The sequence below is a fragment of the Acanthopagrus latus genome, chromosome 22 (genome assembly GCF_904848185.1).
Source record: "Acanthopagrus latus isolate v.2019 chromosome 22, fAcaLat1.1, whole genome shotgun sequence".
NCBI lineage: Eukaryota > Metazoa > Chordata > Actinopteri > Spariformes > Sparidae > Acanthopagrus > Acanthopagrus latus.
Window position 1 is genome coordinate 21,093,339 of NC_051060.1, and position 20,864 is coordinate 21,114,202.

Consider the following 20,864-nt stretch of genomic DNA (forward strand, 5'->3'; position numbering starts at 1 on the left):
GACATGATCATCTTTTAGCTCTAGCTTTATAAAAATTAATAATTTCTTTTGTCTTTTTTGGCCTTTTCATGGCTTTTATTGACAGTAAAGCGCTGAGAGTTGACTTGACACAGCAGGGGGGCCACGGGTCACACCTGCTGCAGCGAGGATGAGGCCTCTGTGATATGGGATGCCTGCTCTACCAATTTAGCTGTCGGGGGCGCCCGGTATTATTTTTGGCCTTTTGGTGGCCTTTATTGACAGGACAGCTTGAGAGACGACAGGAAATGGGATGAGAGAAACGGGGGGATGACGCGCAGCAAGCGACCGCAAGTCGGAGGCGAACCTCAGGACGCTGCAGGGAGGACAAAAGACATCGAGGACTTTCATAAAGTGGGAGTGCAGCTTGAGTTTTTTCCATAAAGCTTCAGCTGAATGTCTGTCCAACTGATAAGGTCAACATGGCGCATGTTTTCCACCCTGCACACACACACATACACACACACACACACACAAGAAGGAGCCCGTCAAGTGTTCATAGTTCTTTATTGTTTCCTCCTGAACTAAAAAATGAGCCTGTTCTTGTCTGATTCTGGAACGTCCTGTACATTAGTTCTGCTTTCAACATCAACGACTAATCTACGAACATCACAGCACACACGCAGACACACTCAGTGACACACACTCACTGTGATCAAACACCAGCGTCTCCCTCCTTCATCACGCAGCCGGCGCTCAAACAACTACAGACGCACAAATTCAAAACTTCACGTGACTCGGTGAGACGGAGGGAACGTTTACAGCAAACACTCAGTGAGACGGTACGCAGGTTTAACACGGATCTACGGCAACATTGTTTCCTCTGAGGAGGCTAAAAATTTTTTTTAAAAAAGCAGAAAAACATTCAGACTATCTTTGAAATAAGTAATTATGGAATAAACAAAATGCTGCAAGTGCTGGTGTTGTACGAATCAGGAGAAATCACGTCACTCAGAGTCTTTATTTGCAGTGTGATTGACTTTTTTATGATTGTGTTTTGGTTTTGTTCGGTTAACCAGAGTCTTCCCCCCGGGTCGCTCGCCTCAGTAGCAGATCTGAAAGTACTGGCTGGGGGATTTGAGCGGGCTCTTGTAGCTGGACACTTCCTGCGCTGCGTTCTGGCTGGATGTTGTCTTCTGCAGGTTCAAGGTGAAGGACGGGGTCGTCTTCTTCCCCGGCGGCCTGCTGCTCACCTTCACCTGAGGCGCGGCCGCGGGCCCGCTGTTGGCTGGCACCGCCGCCGCCGACTTGGCGGCCTCAGAAGACCCAGTCTTTCTTGTGAGGGGGCTCAGATAGATCTGCATAGTCACTAAGTGAAGTGGTGAAATGAGGTGAGGAGGGCGAGGTGTGAATGTGAGGAGGAGGAGGAGGGAAGAGGAAGAGACAAAAAAAAAAAAAGGGGTGCACGGGGTGAGGAGAGGCACACAAGTCATGGTGAGATGTGACAAAATGGAGGGTGGGTAAAAAAAAAAGAGCAACTCAAACATGATGCTCGTGACTTTTAACGATAGTGAAGGTGTGACTGTGTATTTCCTGCGATGCTGTTCGGGGTGAATCATACCTTTGCAGTGTGTCACACGCCTCGACCCTGCAGCGAAGACAACACACAGACAGAGACGTGTCACATTTAGCATTCGACACCACTGAAGAGTAACGTTTCTGAAATCCACGGACACGTTGAACTTGTAGGTTTCAAATGCGTCGTATCGACAACTGTACGACATGAGTCACGTCACGTTCAGGTGAGATCTGTAGGAGCTTTCTGTCGTGTCAGAAGGAGGACGGATGATGGAGCGAGAGCGCCTGAACAAATGGATATTTATAACCAGACGTCAGGATGTTTTCCAGCCGTGTCGGTGGCAGAACCGGATGTTTTTCTGACACGACATCGGGACAATTTGCAGCCCAAAAAAAAAGGGTATTTTTAACAAGATGTGTCCAGCTACATTTGTGCTGACGGGCCAGACAGTAAGCACAACAAAAAAAATGTAGAATTGAGACACGTTGTTACATAGAGGAATATAAACGTTCAGCTTGTCTGTGGTGTTCAGAAACGTGCACTGCCAACATTTCCCCTGGTGATTGGTTTGGTTTCTTGTTTTAAAGCTGAATACAGCCTGGAAAAATAAAATAACAACTGCGGGGAGACAGAGAGAGAGAGCTCACTCACCTACGCTCACTGCAGCCTCCTTGGACTTGCCGCTGTTATAATGAGAGAGAGAGAGAATGTGATGTGAGGAGGGCAGAGAAACAGATGCTGTGACAGAGAGACGGGGGGAATCAGGAAATCCGATGGCATCAGATCGTCGCGTGGCTTCTCTTCGTAACGTTCCTCTGCGGTTTGAGCTCGTTTCACATTAAAACAGAATGCCGGGGTTTTTGGAAAAAAACGACCTTGATTTGATCTGAGAGAGGTTTGACTCCGACTTGATCAGGGCCAGGAAGAACTGGGTCATCCCCCCCCAAAAAAATGACTGGAAAATTTTCTATATGCATGTGTGGAAAAAGAAACCTGACATGTGAGACAGGAGGAGAATATGAGAAGGGAAGGATTTTAAGGATTGAAGCCTCGTGGCGGTGTGATGACAGATGGAAATATAACAGTACAGGAAGAGTGTTTTTGTTCAGAGGGTTCAGGAACACTTACCTGTCCTGAGGTTTCTTACAGGTGGAGGCGGAGGACGTGGGTCGTGACGTAGCCGTCTTACAGGCTCCGTCCTTCACACTGCCGAGTGGGCTCTTCACACCGCTGGAGGGGAAAATGAAACGAGTCCCGTGAGGTCGTGGATCGTTTTTTTTTTTTTTTAAAGTCTCATTATTAGAAAAAAAAAGGAAGCTGATGATGGATCCAGCTTCACAGTCTGAAGCACAGATTTAGATAAAATCACAGGATTTACAGGAAGATTCAAAATATTTTCCACAGACAGGAAGGAGATTTTGGAGATAACTGAGCTTGTGTTAGATTTTAATCACTTCTTCTATGTTCACTGTCTTAATCTTCGTGCTGTAGAAGTTGATTAAACAATGCAGAATCATCAGAGTTTAGATTTTTTCCCTGTAAAGCTCGTTTACGTCACCGTCGCATCCAGACGGCCACCGGGCACGAAAACCTCCTGTGAGACATGAAGGCAGCCTGTCTCTCTGTCTCCATTATAGACCGACTGAATGATTAAACTCACATTCTTTTGAAAGTTGCTGCTCGTGAGGGAAAACAGATCCAGTGGCAGCAACAATAAAACCACGTTATGACACTTGAAAATCATTTTACTTTGAAAACTATCTGGATGAATGTAGATCGTTCAAAATCCTTTAAATTTACTATGAAAACAATCAAGTTGCTCAGTTGGGATTGATGAAGTCCAGACAAGATTAAAAAAAAACAAAACCTGATCAGGATCTGTCCCGTCAGATTACATCCTGTCCACAAGAGATTTTCAGTTGATTATAAAAGTTAATTTACTTCCTTTCAGCTGCTTCTGCCTCGATACCTGCTGTGATACCCAGATTTCTCAACAGACAGACATAATTTTCTATCTACACTTAAACATCTGAGATTGTCAGGTGGCAAAATGTCTTCAGCTTCACCAAATCTCCTCAGAATTCAGTCTTGGTTCAGACTTCTGGCTCCAACGGTGATGGCTGCCTTGTTGAATGTGTTTTACTTTAACTCTACGTGATAAACACATGCAAGAGACAATAAAGGAAAAAAAAACAAAAAACAGATGTGGCCACTTCTGTTTGAGCACACAAAGGAGTGACGGACAGGTGTGGAGGATCTGGAGGAGACGCAGCTAATGAAGAAGAAACAGCGGCCGTCAACGTGAGTGAGAACGCGGAGAACGAACACAGAAGGCAGGATCAGATTAATCAGTAGGGACGTAACTGAGGAGGCGGAAACCAGCACTGACAGTGATGATGATGATGATGATGATGATGATGATGATGATGATGATGGATCTCCCTTCATCCTCACACTTAGACACGGACAACCTTAAGTGAATTTACTTCAACTCTGTGCAAATTACACCAGCGTACCCCCAGATACAGAAGAGGAAAACCTCATCACTCACTCCGACTAATGCCGTCTAATGGCAGCATCATTTGAAAGGTAATGGAGAGGGAGAACATCTGCAGAGGATGGTTTACCGCTTTATTGCTTTGAAAATAAATGTAAAAAAAAGGACGAGCGTCTGAATAATCATTGAGTGTCGTCCGCGCGCAGTGCTTCCTGGGTAATGGAGGGAGACGGCTGATTGCTTTGGCACATTAGATAATGAGGAGTGAAGCCTGAGAGAGTGACGGCTGGAGCCTCGTTAGACACGGCTGCCCTGAGTGTGTTTCATGGTCGGTGCTGAGAGAGCGAGCAGAAATATTTCAACCTTTTTTTGTGTGTGTTTTACCCAGCAAGACTTGATATTCGTGCATGTAGATCTCAGACTGTGGGGTCATGAGATACAGATGGAGAAGCAGCAGCGTCTCACCTCCGAGGTGGCGTTGGGCTGTAGTTCCTGGCCGTGGAGCTGGAGGGCAGCGTGGCGCTCTTCTTCACGGAGGCGGTGCTGGAGGTCACCATGGGCGGTCTGGAGGGCAGAGCGAGGGACACTGGCCTCGCTGCAGGGACGCACAGCGAGGAGGAGGAGGAGGAGGAGGAGGAGGAGGAGGAGGAGGAAGGACAGCTTACTTACTCGAGCTTGACATCATTGGAGTCTCGTTTTCTTTTATATACACAGGACACGTTTCTTATTCTGACTCTGGGAGGTTTTCTTCTGCAGGTTTTCAGGTTCAGACTGACACCAGATATTAAGTGCTTATTATTCAGGGCGGAAAAATATGTCAACATTATATCTCAGTTAATATTTTTTATGTTAATCATATATAATAATAATAATAATAATAATAATAATAATAATACCAAGCATGATGGCACATGATTTGATGAAACATACAACAATATGTATAGATGACTGAGACGATTTGTCAATTAATCAACAAGGCTTGATTGCGATTGTTTAAAGGGGCAGTGCGTAGTTTTTGGGTTAGAAATTCAAACAGAATTTTAATGTTAAAATATGAATGAGGTAAAAACACAAACTCAGACATATTTATTTATTACACAGGTGAATAAACAAGCTGCTCTCAGATGGAAAATAAGGTCCCAGAACACTATCTGACGCTAGAAAGGTGGCAGGGTCCGCCAACAAAGTAAAACAGTGTGTCATGAAAACAAAAAGAGTTTAATTATTTAGTTTCTTTACACATAAAAAAGATCTTTCTTTCCTGATTTAAATTTTCTTCCTTAGAACTACACAATGCTCCTTTAAGTCACCTATCAATAAAGAAGAAATGCCAAATATTCTTTCCATCTTATGCAGTTTTGAGCATTTTTTCTTGACATTTTATGGATTAAACAATTGATTAAAATAAAAACAATACACCTGTTCTCATTGTGACCGCCTTTAGTTGCACTTGAGCCTCGATGAATGACACTGACACACACTTAATTCAACACGATGTCAACAATCCATTTAAGAAATCAATGCAGCGGTTGTAAATATCGGCTTTCCCTTAAATCCTCAGATCGACAAACGGATAGTTGAAATAATCCAGATCTTTGCTCACCTTTAGCCCCTGCCGGCCTCCTGCCAGCGGCGGCGGCAGCGTGGTGCTCCTCGGAGATGTTGAGCCTCTTGAGGACGTCGGCCAGCGCCATCTTCAACAGCTGGATCTCATCCTCCTGCATCTGCATCCTCTGCTCCAGATAGGTCAGCCGGTCGGCCACGTCCAGGCCGCTGGCTGCCGAGCTGCGGTCATCTGAGGCGAACGAGAGAGAAAGACAGAACATGTGTAGGTATGAGACGGATCGGCCCAGGATGCAGATTGTGTGGTTTGATTTACAAAACTGACAACAAGCAGAAGAATCTGAGGAATCCAGGAAAAAACATTTGCCGGCCTCAAAACCACGTCTGAGTATCTTTGAATGTGCAGATCTTACAGAGCAAAAAGAAAAACAGCAAAAACAACCACACAGAAAGAGAGAGGGAGGGAGCGATGCCAGGAATAAAATGAATATACAACTGACTCATACAGCCAAGAAAATCCTGAGTATGAAAGAAAACAATCCTCCAGTCACAGATTAAGAAACTGTTCTCGACCGTCCACTCAACAGAAACACTTCTGGAGCCGCAGCAGCAGTTTCTACTCGTCTCTTCTAAGATTTAAAGACGAGATGAGATATAAGGTATAAGCTCTTCATCACCCCCCCTCCTCTTCATGCCTACAGAGCAGAAATCAAGCTAATGAGGTCACAGCACAGCTGGACATGGTCGTCACGCAGCGGCATGTAAACAAAGGTAGCTGAGCAATCATCCAACAACATCCGACACACGGCCCTTTCTCTCCCGGCCGTCATTGGTTACAGCAGCTCAGAGGTGGATACCGTGGGAGACGCTGGATGCTGACGAGCTGTCACGGTGCCTCTGCTGGCCGGCGGTGCCCTCCTCCACCACTCCAGAGGCCTTCCTCCTCTTCCTCTCCTCTCGCGAGCACACTCTCTCGCTCCTCTTCCCTCCTCGGGCTCCGGAGGCCGGCACTCTGTCCATCTGATCTGGATCCACTGGCTGGTGTCCACTAAGATCTCATCTTCTTTTGCTCCTCTTAGACACACACACACACACACACACACTAACACACACACTCAGTTGCGCAGCAGCGTCTTTCGTGATCTTGTCCGCCTCTGTTTACAGCATCCGAGCTGTTGTTACAGCATCCGATGTTGTGATCCTCTCACGTTTCCTCGGTGGTCGCCTGACACGCTCTGGGTCGCAGTGATGTGTATGACGGCGCTTAAAGCCCTCTTGCTCAGGGTGTGTGCTTATACAAAGGCGGGGGTGGGGCTGATCATGCTTAAAAACTCAGCAGTCGTCCAATTCAGCCTAAATTGTCCGTACACGTGTGTGTGTGTGTGTGTGTGTGCAGAGTACAATGATAATCCCTCAGACTGAGCCTCTTTGACCCCGCCCCCTCACATAAGCCCCATGTCACTATGAGAGATGGAGACACAGAAGAGGAAACAGTAGAAATAAAGCTGAGATGACGGCCTGCAGTAAACAACCTGCACGTCCACAGAGCTGCAGAGGTCACAGCGCAGGTCAGCGCCGGTAACACAGAGGATGAGGAAGATGAGGAAGATGAGGAGGAGGAGGTAGTCGGAGAGTAAACACAAAAAACAAACATGTATGATGATTAAGCATTGTGTTACAGTCACACAATCGGCGTCCATCACTGAACCAGGTAGCTAAAAATAATAGATACATGATTAAAAATGGATCGATAAATTGTTAAAATAGAAGACTAAAGTAAAGGCTAAACACTATAAATACATAAATCAAATTAATTAATTAATGACAGCGGGCAAACATGGTTTGCTAAAAGTTGGCTAATCGCTAAACAATTCAAGTCACTTAAAGAGGAATACACAGTTCATATACTGTTAAATGTTATGACAAAATAAATCAATAAACAAATGAAATATTTATAAATAATAAATAGTAAATAGTTGCCAAAATTGACACATAATGGCAGATATAATAAGAGCTGGATACCGTGGGTATGCTAAAATGCTAAAAACAGCAGCTAAACGGTTGACGTAGTTCCCTAGTTAGCTCGAAACTGTGTGACAGGTGAAATAATTAGCTAACAATCAATAATAAGCTGAATGGAAGAAATAGCTGAGGCTAAACAACAGAAATAGCTAAATGACGTCATGGATAAATGGAAGAAATAATTGGATACACGGCAGATAGCCTAGCATGCTTTTAGCAATTTAACAAATTAGCTTAAGTTTATGGATGGACAGGTGAAATAATCAGTTAAAACAATATGGAAGAGACTAAATGGCTAAAACTAGTCCAAAACAAACAATTAAATTAGCTTTAGAATAATTAATAAATTACAGCAATGCCAATTTAAGGTTAAAGTAATCGATAAATGGTTGAAAAAGTGTAATGAAATGATTCTATAAATAGCAGATAGTTCGCTAAAAGTGAATAATAACATAAAAGTAAACAAACTGTTTCAACTGCAGTTGAAATGTACAGTAGCTTTGAGGCTAAATGCTGTAGTTTGCAGTTTAATCACAATGAAAACATAATTTTTTAACATCCACTATTACATCAACTATGATATCATTCTTTGTTAAATAAAACCAGTTTAAAATCAATTCATGTGATCACAGGTGGGACATGGTGGGATGTGTTTCTAAATCTTAAAACTGATTTCCTCCTTTCTTGTCACGACGTCTGAGTTTTTCCTCCCGGCAGAGATAATCTGCTGTGGGCAGAAAACTTTCCGTATAATCATTCAAGCGTGTCGGCAGCTGTAATCTGTCTCTCGTGGAGGGTTGTGACTCCCCGTGTTGATTTTCTGTTTCTCTTCTTGTCCTGACCGTGACATCATCCTCGTGCCACCTCCGCACACCCCATATGGGATTGGGATTAGAATAGAACATAATCCCGGTGCTGTAAAAGGGAATTAACAGCCCAAAGCTCAATCTCTTCACTAACTCGACCGTACAAAGAACAGGCAGGATGCATTTCATGCAAATGTAAACACACGCGCACAAACACAAGCGTTGAGTCTATCTGCGTGCCTCTGACTCTCACAGTCACAGACGTACGAGCAGCCAGGAGAGAGCAAACACTTATAAATTCATATGCCTGTTATGCATAAGCAAAATTAAAATACATTAAGGCGCAGAGAAGCAGCGGAGTGTTTTAATCTCTGCTCGCAGATGGTGTTTCTTGAATGAAGGGACAGCATCTGTCTGCTCATATCAGCATCCTGCATGCTGACACATACAGTGAAGGCCACGTGTGCACCAGCAATCCTTCACATTCAGTATTAGTCCTCTGACAGTGGAGGAGGGGTGGTGCTGGATGGTGCTGCTCCCCCCCCCCGCCAAAAAAAAACTCCTCAGCCGAGGCACCTTCCTCATCGGGCCGGTATGCAGGATTAGTGTTTATATACAACGAAGCTCAAATGAAGCATCGTAGAAGTTCAGTGTGATTAAAAAGAGGAGCAGAGGAGGAAAACCAGCTTTTTACTCACATTATCGTCACTTTATCCAACAGGTTCTGAAAGCAAAGTCGAGCTATTTTTCACTGTTTCTGATACATTTTCACCTTTAAATGTTCTTTTTCCTGCCTCCAGAATCTGAAGAGCTTTTGTTATCCCGAGAAAACAGACAGGAAAGAGATTTTTCACCAAATCTTTTGCTGTTTTTTAAAATAATGTATCGTGTAACTTCTTCCTTAATAAAAATACATGATGTTATGTCCTGTCAGACACACAAAAGAACACAGACCATCACTTTAGTCTTGATATAACTCAGATAATTTAAAACATCTGATTTCCGTCTAAGAGTGATATTTTTGGAAATAAAAAATAAATAAATTTCAACTTTCAGTGGGCCTCACAGCCAGTTTGTGATGAATTTTAGAAAGTAAAGTTTCACCTCTTTTGTACAAAACAGTTTAAAGAATCATATAATTACTGTCACTTGCTTTTAGTAACATCAAGCAGTTAGTCTGGCTTTTATTTGAGCATGTTTTCAGATAAACAACTCTGAGAATTGTACTTTTTAAACAAATTTTCAATGCTAAATTGCATTAATCTCCGTTGTTATAGACTATCTTAGAATCTGCATGTACCACAAGAAGTGAATGCGACGATGTATTTATCATTTGGGCGAACTGGCCCTTAAGCATGTCATGTGTTTTTAACTGTACCTGTCATGAAGTCGGTGTCGGGTGCCAGCAGGGAGTCGCTGTGGTAGCTCTCCTTCATCGAGGGCCTCCTCAGCAGGCCGTGGTCCGTCTCCTCCATCCCCAGGCCCTGGTCCTGGTCCTGGTCCTGGTCCTGGTCCAGCAGCTCCTCCATGTGTGAGTCCCCCTCCAGTGTCCCCGCAGCCATCGCCCCCCCTGGATTAAAGTGTGTCCGGAGCGATTCCTGTGCGCTCCTCCTGAGTCTCCTGGGCTTTAATTCACCTTGCCTGAACCACCAGTAGCCAACCCCCGTCTCGCTTTCCCCTCCCTCCTTCTCCTTTTCCTCACTCCTCCGGCTGTCCCGTGAGGAGTGTGCGAGGAGATGGTGATGTCACTCAGAGGACGGATTAAGGACCTGGTAAGCCATCTGAAGCTCAGGAGAGGACTATGAGAGTGTGTATGTGTGTGTGAGAGAGAGAATAGCACAGTGTGTAGATGAGGGGGGTCGCGGAGGCCTCACATCTTCACATTAAAGGCCCCCCAAAATAACCTCCCTGAAACACAAGTTGCATAACTCCCCGTCTGCGAAATAAACATACAGCGACTGCTTCTAGGAGGAAACGATGAGTAACCATTACTGACCTGTGTGAGGAGGAAACACACACTCCTGACAGAAAGAAAAACAACACACACAGCAGGGAGGGAACGAGCAATTTGCTGTTGTGTGCAAAGTTGCAGCCAGGCACACAATTAGGCTCCCAAAAAGAGCTTACATCAGGCCGCCATCCGGTGTGGCCGGCCCTGGTGTACCGTAAGGATGATGAGATTCAGAGATTAGGGAGCACAACTTGATTAATTACAGTCATCAAGAGGACAATAAGCCGGACGTGGTAATTAGACCAACAGAGAAAGACGACGGGAGCAGATGAAGAGCCAGTTAGACGATTGTGTCGGAGGGTCTCCCCTGGTGTAAGCTGGCTTTCTGTCTATTTTGCATTCGCTGGATTGATTCTTATTTTTTTCTCGAGCAGATGCTTCTCGTCTGCTGATCTGTCGAAGCTTTTCTTCCTCCTCCTCCTCCTGATCTCCCCGGAACGGGGACAAAATTGCTTTGCGCTACATTTTCTTTTCCCGGTGTTTCACAGAGTCGTGAATTCAAAGCGTTCTTGATCAAATGTAAATATGACTCACGTTTTTCTCGTCGGCGCTTCCTGTTATGTCTGAACGCCTTCCTGTGTGTAAATATGTAACTGTGAGCAGTGTTGTGTCTCTTTGAAATATATTTCAATACACTTACTGATTACCTTGTTAACACAATTTATAATATTAAAGGTGCAATGTGTCATTTTAGTAGAAATCATTCAAAAATTAAAGAGACTACGAGGAGCTTTTAAGTGTTTATGAACCAGCCTCATGTTTCCTCTGATGATTATAAATGATCAGTCTCTATGTCCTGACTGCTAGCTGCACGGCTAACTTAAGCTAACTAACTAGTGACTTATTCATACATATTGCACCTTATTAGGTAATATAACTTGATCACTTTCTGTTACTGTTGGAGTACCTAAATAATTATGCAAAAAAACTCCAAAAAACAAGAGAAATAAAATGTCAAAAGTTTTATTTTAAGACCAGAGTGAAGTCGTGTGTGTGCATGTAGACGAGTATATCACTATATTTTAAATCTGTGACATCCTGTTAGTATTCACACTGTTTTAAAGTTACTTATTTTGTATCTTACTTGCGTGACCCGATCACAAAGCCTATGAGGGAAACAGAGAAGCACAGGCAGGGACGTAAATCTATAAACACCATACTGACACCAGTACTTCCTGTTGTGTGTTTATCTACGAGTGCATGTTGAAAAGTACGGCGCTGGTACCATTATCAGTATCGGAATCGAATGGTCCTCGACGCTGCAGACAAAACACGAAGTAATACTGAAACTGGTCGCGGTGTTAGTCGTGAATCACTTTATACATGTTTCTATGTGATACTAGTTCCACTTTATGTTTCTATTTTTGTCTTGTTTTAATTTCATCTGCATTGATCCGTCACTGTCTCCCTGTAAGTGACGGATCAATAAAGTCTCCTCTCACTGTAGATTTCCTCCAGAATTAATAGAAAAAAACAGTAGTAATTCACTTTACGATGCTTCCACTGTGCTTAATGTTGCTGTTGTTGATACAGACATGACAGGACACAGTATGTTGTCTGGTTCTGGGAGAAAATAAGATTCAGATAATGAACAACAAAAAACAACAGGATAAAGAAGTAAGCATACCTGAATACTTGAATGTAACGTACCTGTACAAACTCTTAAAATCTACGCTCACTTACACAATTACAATAAAGCTCCTTGAAACCAAAACAAGACAATATACATCTACTGTACGCAGCTCGCACTGACCTTGTACACATACTCTAAGTGTCCTTGTGTTTGATTTAGCTTTTTATTTCTTATTTTCTTCACTACCTCGTTTATATTGTTCAATTTGTCGCTGAAGTGAGATAATAAAGCTACAGTTTTCAGTTGTTGTCAACAAACTGCTTTCTCTCTCTGTTCATCTCTCTGTCTCCTGCTGTGGCAAACAAGGGGAGATGATGTACTCGAGTGTAAGCACAACAATAAAGATTATTATTGATAAAAGTATTAAAGCTAGTGTCTACAATCCTGGAGAGCTAGCAAGACAGCTAGCAAGATATAAAAATGGCATCTCCTCTAAGCCCCTCCCCCTCCCGTCAGTGCTCCGTCCAATGCCACGCCCCCACAATCTTGAACACGCATCTAGCAATTGGACTCAGCGCGGAGCAGACCGGAAGTAAAGCGCCGAAATAATAATAACAACAACATCCGGTTAATTTTCAAAATAAAACACTCCGTGTTGACACCAGCACCCCTAGTGAGGCCAAGCTGTCCACCAAACTGGGCCGTGGCGGACTCAAACCACAACCGGCTGGGACTGCCGGAGCCGCAACGCAGCGGACCCGTATCCAGTGGAAACTGGGCCGACTCATTAGCCATTCTCATGGCTAAAAACAACACACAAAGAAGCTAACGTTAGCATTGGGCTAATATGAGCTACAGACGTAGCCAAGTTGGCAAACCTTACATATTTCATGAAAATAACAAATCCCCCTGAAACAAAACAAATCATTACCTGTCCAGCAGAAAGAGAGCAACCTCTGCATCACTTCTCAGGTCCTTCACATGCCCCAGCTGTCTCCAACACTCAAACACCGCACAGATGTTGACTCGGTCCGACTTCTTTCTTTATCCAGAGCCTTTTTCGTCGCAGCCTTTTCTGCCTCAGGCTTTCTTTTCCTTGCCTTTTTAGCACAGCGAGCTGTTACATTTTGCATTTCCTCTGCCATTGTAACCAAATGAACGTCTTCTCGTGCAACTCCTATTTCCGCAGATGAGTGCGCTGAACACTTCCGGCATCAGTGAAACGTGACGTGCGCATGCGCAGGGGAGGGAGGGACGGCATCTAACCAATCCGTGCTTTTCGGCCCAAATAGCACCGATTGGTCAGCTTTCTTTCAGTCCTGCAGCTGCCACAGAGGTCAGATTATTTTCCTTCCTTTTATGTAATAAATACTCTCCAGTACGTTATTTTGTGATTCTTGTCTACAGTAAAGGAAAATATTTTATGATATTTTACACGGTTTGTAATGAAAAGTGGCTGAGTTGTTATAGACGGTGGTTTTCTGGTATGTTCCCCTTCAGAAGCCAAGAAGAGTCCATGTCCCCTGATTATTGCATCAGCAAACCCTGTACAAATCTTTTATCTACACCCTACGACCCCCAGCCAACAGTGCTGCAGCACACGGGCGCACCTGAGAAGCCTCTGAGGTCAAAGTGTGCCGCTAGTTATATCATCACAAGACACTAATCGTCTGCGCTGGCTGCTGTTATCCCTGTGTAACACACACTAAGGCCCTGTGGTGTAGTGTGTGTGTGTGTGTGTGTGTGTGTGTGTGTGTGTGTGTGTGTGTGTGTGTGTGTGTGACATTCCTAATGCTCAGAGGCCTGAACAGGGATAAGGGGCCAAAGACAGATAATGACTGTGCCGACAGAGGACATGAGGAGGGAGGGAAACATGCTAGACGCGCCTCTGCATTAAAATCGACTGGATGACTGGATGACCATGTGCTGCTGTGTGTCTACATGAGAAAGGTCAGCGAAGGTGTGACCCTGACCTGAGGCACGCCGTCTCCTTACTGACCTCCTGTGGAGACGGCAGAGCACGACAGCTAGCTGGAGGAACGTCACAGACTGTGGCTGTGTCTCAATTCAGGACCTGCGTCCTTCGAAGGACACGATCTTTGCAGTCTTCAAGGGCGAGTCCTTCGGAGAGACCTCGTTCACCGCATCAGCCATTGTTAAATGGAGCGATCTAGACTTTGGAGCATTTCCTGGTTGCATCACCAGATGTTTTACCCTTACGTCACGATTTCTGCGACACAGCAACAGACTGTCCTCAGATCACGTAGAGAAAGAAGAACTTCCCCCCTTTTTTTCATGCAGGGTTATAAATGTCAGACAGGATATATAAAGGAGTGTTTGTGCCAGAGTTGAACGTGATAAATGAAGAGCCACACACAGTTGTTTGGTTTTTTTTCACAAAGGACTTAAAATTTATAAATATTCTTTCAATGGAACATTAAATCAGTAGGGATCGTTATATAATTCTTCCAAAAAAAATTTCAGAGAGCGTGACAAAGTGACATTAATTCGATACACACGTTGCTTCTCTACTCCAAAAATATCTAGACTTTTTTTTTTTTTTTTTCATTTTCGTTTTTTCTTTTTTACCTTATATCCCCCAAATATATCAAAATATATGTTGACAATAAGCATCGATACGGACCACACAGAAAGCAGAATCTCATGGGTTGGTCGGGTGCTTTTGTTTTGTTGACTCATGGAGTGAAAACACTTCCTGTGTGACATCAGCGGAGGTTGACCTCCACTCCCCGCCCCCCCCCCCCTGCCCCAGAGTACTGACCTAGCCCTGTTGTCATGGCAACAGCGGATGCACACCATGCAAAAAAAGAAAAAAAAAGAAGAAAAAAAAAGCAGCAAGGAAAATTAAGTCACATGAATAATAACATACAATCTAGTCCATGCTTTTTTTTTTTTTTTTCTTTTTTTTTTTAACTGCAGGGCCGGGCCAGCACTCGGGAGGAGGATGACTCACGGCCACTTCCCCTGACTCAGCTTTTCTTTTATCTCCTCCTCCAGAAAAAAAAAGTTCCTGCATCACTCTCCAGTAGCCAGAAAGATGAGGATGCAAGAGAAAACATGGAGGAGGAGGAGGAGGAGGAGGAGGAGGAGGAGGAGGAGGAGAAAGCCGTGAAACAGCGTTGAGGTTGTGGCCGTGAGCCGGTTCCTCTGCACACACAGGATTCCTGCCCTCTAGGGGACGAACAAGGTCAATGCACATCTGGGAGAAAGGCAAACGGTGGCCAGCTGATTTGGATGGTGGGAGAAGCTGTTTCAGCAAATCCTCAATTTGATCTGCTTACTTATTAATTGAGAAACCATGTAGTCTTAATGAAGCCACTAAGGGACTGTGTGAAAATTATTAGGGGCAGCAGAGGAACAAAAATCTTCCATCTTCTTTTATTAAATTATATACTTATTATAAAAAGAGTTTTTAAAAAAGCTCCCCCGCATCATTAAACATGTCTTCTCTGGACCCTGACTTGCAAAAAATAATAATAATAATAACCTCACATAACAACATGTCACGGTGGCAGCTCTTTTGTTGCTGAAACACTTAAAGGGACATTATGTAGTTTTGGAGATTAAATTCAAACTCACACTATTAACGAGGTAACAATAAAAATCAATCCATAAGTGCATAAACAAGCTGTTCTCAGAGGGAAGGAACGTCCCCAGAACACTGTTTGAAGATAGAAAGGTGGCAGGGTCCGCCACGTATAAACAAAGTGGAAAAAGTATGAAACTGTGTTGGTCAGTTTGTTTATTCAGCCATGACAACAAAAAGGAGCTTGTTGATTTAGTTTGTTTTGGCATAAAAAATAAAAATAAAAATAAATCAGTCAATGAAGATCCATCTAAGTAAAATTTCTACATAGTGCAGCTTTAAAAAGTCATATTTTTGCGCTAGAATTCAAGAAAAAATATGTAATTCCTGGGTGAGAAATGTTAAAACACCCTCTCCTTTTTGCACCTCCCTAGTCATTTTCACACAGTCCCTAATTCCTGACTCCTTCTGCGAACCCTTCAGAATATCTGGCTAAATTTAGAGGAGGGAGACTGGTCTCGGATCAGCACCTGAGGGGATCTTCTCGAGCCCAGAGGACGTCCCGTCCTGTCTCAGGTGTACCGTCCTTGTCTCTCCCCTGATAGGACGAATCAATAAAAGCTCAGGTGACCGCGGCATTCTCCCAAACGTCACACTTAAGGTCGGTCGGGTTAGGCGGGAGAGCCAGAAGTCGTCTCTCTCCACAGGTCTCGGGTCAGATTTGACTTCTGAATTATCTCGAAGTGGAATCAAATCTGTGTCTGTGATCCCACTTCTGCTCCCCCCACCACCGTCCGCCAGGGAGTGCTTTGGTCTGGTCTCTCCACCTCCCTGACTAAAACTAAAACCATACAAACTAAAAACAACATTTTTTTACATCTCCGTCAACAACAGCCACGCCATCATTTTTTAAATTTCTAAACTCATAAGTTACAAATAAAAACAGAAAAACCACTTCTATCCTGGAGCACAAAGAAACAGGATACAGTTAATCAATTAGACACAGTATTTTCCAAATAAGTTAAATTGAAATCTTAATATATTGTATCGGGTTTTTTTTTACTCCATTTAAATATCCTTTTTTTCTTATTTTAAATATAATTATTACAGATCTTGCAAAAATACTACACTGTGCATTGGCTGTCTGCTTGTTTTTAAAGAGTGCCCGGTGCTTCCTGGGTTCAGATATGTACACTTCATCAGAAAATGGCGAGGAGGGGGAAATTCTCACCGCCGCCAGACGCACACGACCTCAGAGGTCACGTGACGGCGATCGACTCCCTTCATTCTCCTTCTTTCTTTCTCTCTTTCTTCCATTTGGTCAAATCTCAATTAACGCTGTGATCACTTTTAAAAACTAAATTTTTGAAGTTAAATTAACAAAATAATGCATATTCTTTTTTCTCGACTCGTAAGGTTTTATTTTTTTTCAAAAATAGTAGGCTTAAAAATATATTGCATATGCCATCTTAGGAAACTGACATAATAAAATATTCTTACTAAGGAGAAATTGTTAAAGTAGGAGAATATATATATATATTACCTCTATGAAGAATAGAATCGGGGCGTTACTAGAAAGAATAAAAACCCAGAGATCGGGGGTTTTTTGTTTGTTTTTGTTTTGGATTAATAGAGAAAAAAGTTAAAGATGGCTTTTTATTTTTTTAGAGTGTCGAAAAAACTTCTCATCCAATGTTTGGGGGCGTTTGCTGCGTGGTGTTGGAGGGGGTGGAAAGCGATCGGGTACTCTTTATGTTTCCCAAAAACAAAACAAAACAAAAAATAAAAGGTACACACACTCCGACACTACTTCTGAGTGACAGTACAACACTTGCAGGTTAAAAGGCAATGAATGAGCCACCGCGACTCGGTTACGTATCAAACACCATCCCTCCCCCCGATCCCCCACGTTTCATCCGAACACACGTCTAACATGGTGCTACGTTTCATCCACACAGCGCGTCACGCCTCTCTGACCTCTAATCACATCAACAGTGTGGATACATACATATATACCGTATATTTATATAAGTATGTCAGAGCTGATTGAGCAGTCAAATGGAATGACTCTAGTAATATATATATGTATGTGTATATATATTTATACATATATATATACTGTAAATATTCCATGGGATTCATCAGGTTGTGCATCAGGTAACATGACGAGAAAGAAACACGCTGGCCGACTCCTCTACAGGTGAAAGTATAGAAATATACAGACAAAAGCAGCCATTGCATCCTTCTATACAAAACACACACACACACACACACACACACACACACACACACACACACACACACAAACACACACATGCACACACATAAGCTACACATAAACAGCATGTTTCCCCCCTGGTGAGATCTTAAGAAGCTCAAACCAAAAAGAAACAAAGAAAAAAAAATGTGTCTGTTGTAATTAAGGAATGGATTAGTGCAATATAATAAGTGAAGGTGGGCAGAAGAGCTGAGGAGCGAGGGGAGGAGACGGGGGGACTCTGGCTTGTGTGACATCCTTTGGTTTATTTTCAGGAGCGGGGGAGGGGCAGGATGAGGAGGAGGAGGAGGAGGAGGGAACCTTCAGGATGTAGAATCAGAACGGACAGAACTGACGTTGTGATGCTTCGGGACACAACGCGAGCAGCTGGAGAACAACAGACGGGCGATATACGAGCGGCGCGCTGTGTTTGTGACCAGAGCTGCAGCCAGGAGTGGAATCGAGGGAGATGCTGGTATATTTTTTCAGCCCCTGGGCCCCTAAATTTACATGTTCTGGTGCGTAAATGATTCATACGTAACAAAAGCTTTGGTATCCGTTTGCCTCAGCTGGCAGCCGCGACAACTGCTGCTGTGACTGCAGTGTAATCCAACTCAAACCATCAAAGACATATACGTCCACTTTAAATGCTTGTTTTAATTGTCTGGCATCATTATAGACATGATTCCTACAGAGACGAACCTTTCTGACACAGTTCAAAACCCTTTTATTGACCAGAAACACGCAAGTCTCATTTGTGGAGAAGTCTGAAACCACAGAACGGGGAGTTGTTTCAGCTGTCGTGTCGTCTAGATTGTACAAAATTAGCTCTGCCCTGATTTTGGATATTAATTCTTGCTGGCAGTTCCTCTAAGTTAACCTGGAACTCGTGTTTCCACCTTTGTCTTCCTGCAGCAGCTCACCTCAGGCTAGTCCCTGAACAAGACTTCAGTTTCTGGTTGCAAAAGAAGATCTTACACTCCATCTCTGCAGGAAACGCATCCGCAATGTCGTCGGATAACAATTTCAGCATGTGACGGTCACAGGTGCCCCAATTACTACACTGCAGTCGTTGTAGCGGTGCTGCAGCTGCCAGCTGAGGCGATCTACTGGACCAGCGCCAAACAATTCGATGAGTTTGAACCATTTACACACAAAAACATGGAAATAAAGAGCCAAGGTTTGAAAAATACCTGGATTTCCCGTTTCGGTTGATCAACTTCAAATTAATACGAAGGAATTTAGACGATCAGATTATGATTCAAGTCACTTCCTGTTTAATTTGTCATACACAACAGTAAACTGACAAAACAGGACAGCCGAACACGCCGTCTTGTGTCATTCTTCACTATTCTGTGTCTTTTTCATGGACAAGACGCTTCATCGATGATGAAAACGATCATCGGTTGCAGCGCTACACCAGCGTGTTGTGCATTGATCGTGTCAATCATTCAATCTGGGACTGCAGCGCGCCCGCGTCTACCGCCTTCTCATTGTGTGTGTGTTCGAGACAAGCTGCCTGCAAGTCGTAAGGCAAGTCACAGGGAACAGCCGAGGTGAAAAGGAAAAGCAAACAAAAACAATAAGCGATGGCCCCTCGATACGATGAGCCTTCACACAGCTCAGGAGACTCTCAGTAAAGGCTTTAAACATCTGATCCGACTTCGGATTCAGATTCGAAGTTCGGATCTCCGCTGGGACTTCTGTCACGTGTGCTCTCACTAATGAAGGAGCCATTTTTAGTGTCCTGACCCCGACGTTAAAGAAGCCCTGCTCTGGAGTCAAGTGTGGTAGAGACAGATCTATACAAACCCCCTCCGCCCCACCACCTTTCTTCTTCAGGTGCAGTATTTTAGTTTGCGCTGAGCGTCACGCGAGATGAACATGTATCTGTCAGTGTCAGGAGAGAGGACGTGGGGGGGGGCAGAGAGAGAGAGAGAGAGAGAGAGAGAGAGAGCTCTGCTTCCTCTAAAGCTGCTTGTTTGGTTTGATTGCCTGAAAGCCTCCTAAAAAAAAACCCATCGCACATACCCACATTTATCCATTTATCCACACCGACAACACTCTCTGTTCCACACACACACACACACACCCGAGTGAGACAAACTCAAATCAGGAGGAACAAGACGACACTCTCCATTAGCTGCTCCGTCACCCCGGCTGGTTGAACACCGTTAACATCGAGCTGACAGTGCAGCGCTCGTGTTCCCCATGGAAAGCACCTTAGCGCCGGACCGTTCCTGAGCCACTGGCTTACAAATGAAACAAACATGATTGTTGTGCTAAGATGCTTTTTGGGGGTGGGGGTGGGTGAGGAGGGGGTGGGGGGGGGGGGGGGGGGGGGGACGCGGCCCTGACAGGAGCCCAGTTCAGTCTGGTGTTCGGCATTCCTGGCAGGCAAAAGGGGGGCACACGAGCCTCCACGCAACCTCAGAGCGGTGCGGAGGCTGAAAACTCCCGAGCTGATGGATGAACTCTTGGTGCTCTGACTGAGATGGATTCATCTGTCACCCCTCTGTAGTCAACTAAAGGGATCTGTGCTTCGTAATGTGTCACAAACACTTTTTGCTTCGAATTCCAGCCCCGCCACATCATCCTCCTTCCCTCTTGATCGGGAGCGTCATCAGCAGGAAAGACAGGGGTGTTCAGTCCTTGAGCAACCCCTCGTCCTCTGTGTTGGGAGGGGGAGCCATGTTATGATTAATTCATGGGTACGATGACACCCCCTCTACCCTCTACTGCAGGTTCTTCAGGATGCGTCCGTAGCGGAAGTCGTAGACGTGCCGGCAGAGATACACCAGCTCGGGGTCGACGTCCGTGGGCACACAGCGGTGGGAAGGAGGGGCGAAGTCGGGGCGGCAGGGCACCATGCTGGCGCTGCCAGGTGAGGCGCCTTCGGCACGCCGCTTCACCAAGGCACAAAATCTACCCAGAAACACACACACACACACACACACAGGGGGGAAAGAAAAAAAAATCTGTGTTTTCTATCAGGCTCAAATCAAATATATCTCCATGCTCCTGCACCTTTAACTGGAAATAACAAGCAGT

General features: G+C 44.3%; 2 protein-coding genes across 4 annotated transcripts in view; both read right to left on the reverse strand.

The window, feature by feature from the left end:
• Nucleotides 1–508: 508 nt before the first annotated feature.
• LOC119013092 (echinoderm microtubule-associated protein-like 1) lies at nucleotides 509–13,215 on the reverse strand. Its single transcript, XM_037087454.1, has 8 exons — nucleotides 12,941–13,215; nucleotides 9,804–10,224; nucleotides 5,638–5,829; nucleotides 4,500–4,629; nucleotides 2,666–2,767; nucleotides 2,189–2,220; nucleotides 1,580–1,606; nucleotides 509–1,327 (listed from the first exon to the last, which is right to left on the reverse strand). Exons 2-8 carry the CDS (start codon nucleotides 9,985–9,987, stop codon nucleotides 1,062–1,064), a joined length of 933 nt encoding a protein of 310 aa, XP_036943349.1. The 5' UTR covers nucleotides 9,988–10,224; nucleotides 12,941–13,215; the 3' UTR covers nucleotides 509–1,061.
• Nucleotides 13,216–14,388: 1,173 nt separating this feature from the next.
• LOC119012935 (bromo adjacent homology domain-containing 1 protein-like) overlaps nucleotides 14,389–20,864 on the reverse strand; it is a 32,219-nt gene continuing 25,743 nt past the window's right edge. For all 3 annotated transcript variants that reach the window (XM_037087181.1, XM_037087182.1, XM_037087183.1), the window contains exon 7: nucleotides 14,389–20,738. In XM_037087181.1, coding sequence (XP_036943076.1) covers nucleotides 20,549–20,738 — 190 coding nt within the window. In that variant the 3' untranslated portion in view covers nucleotides 14,389–20,548. The remainder of the gene's footprint in view (nucleotides 20,739–20,864) is intronic.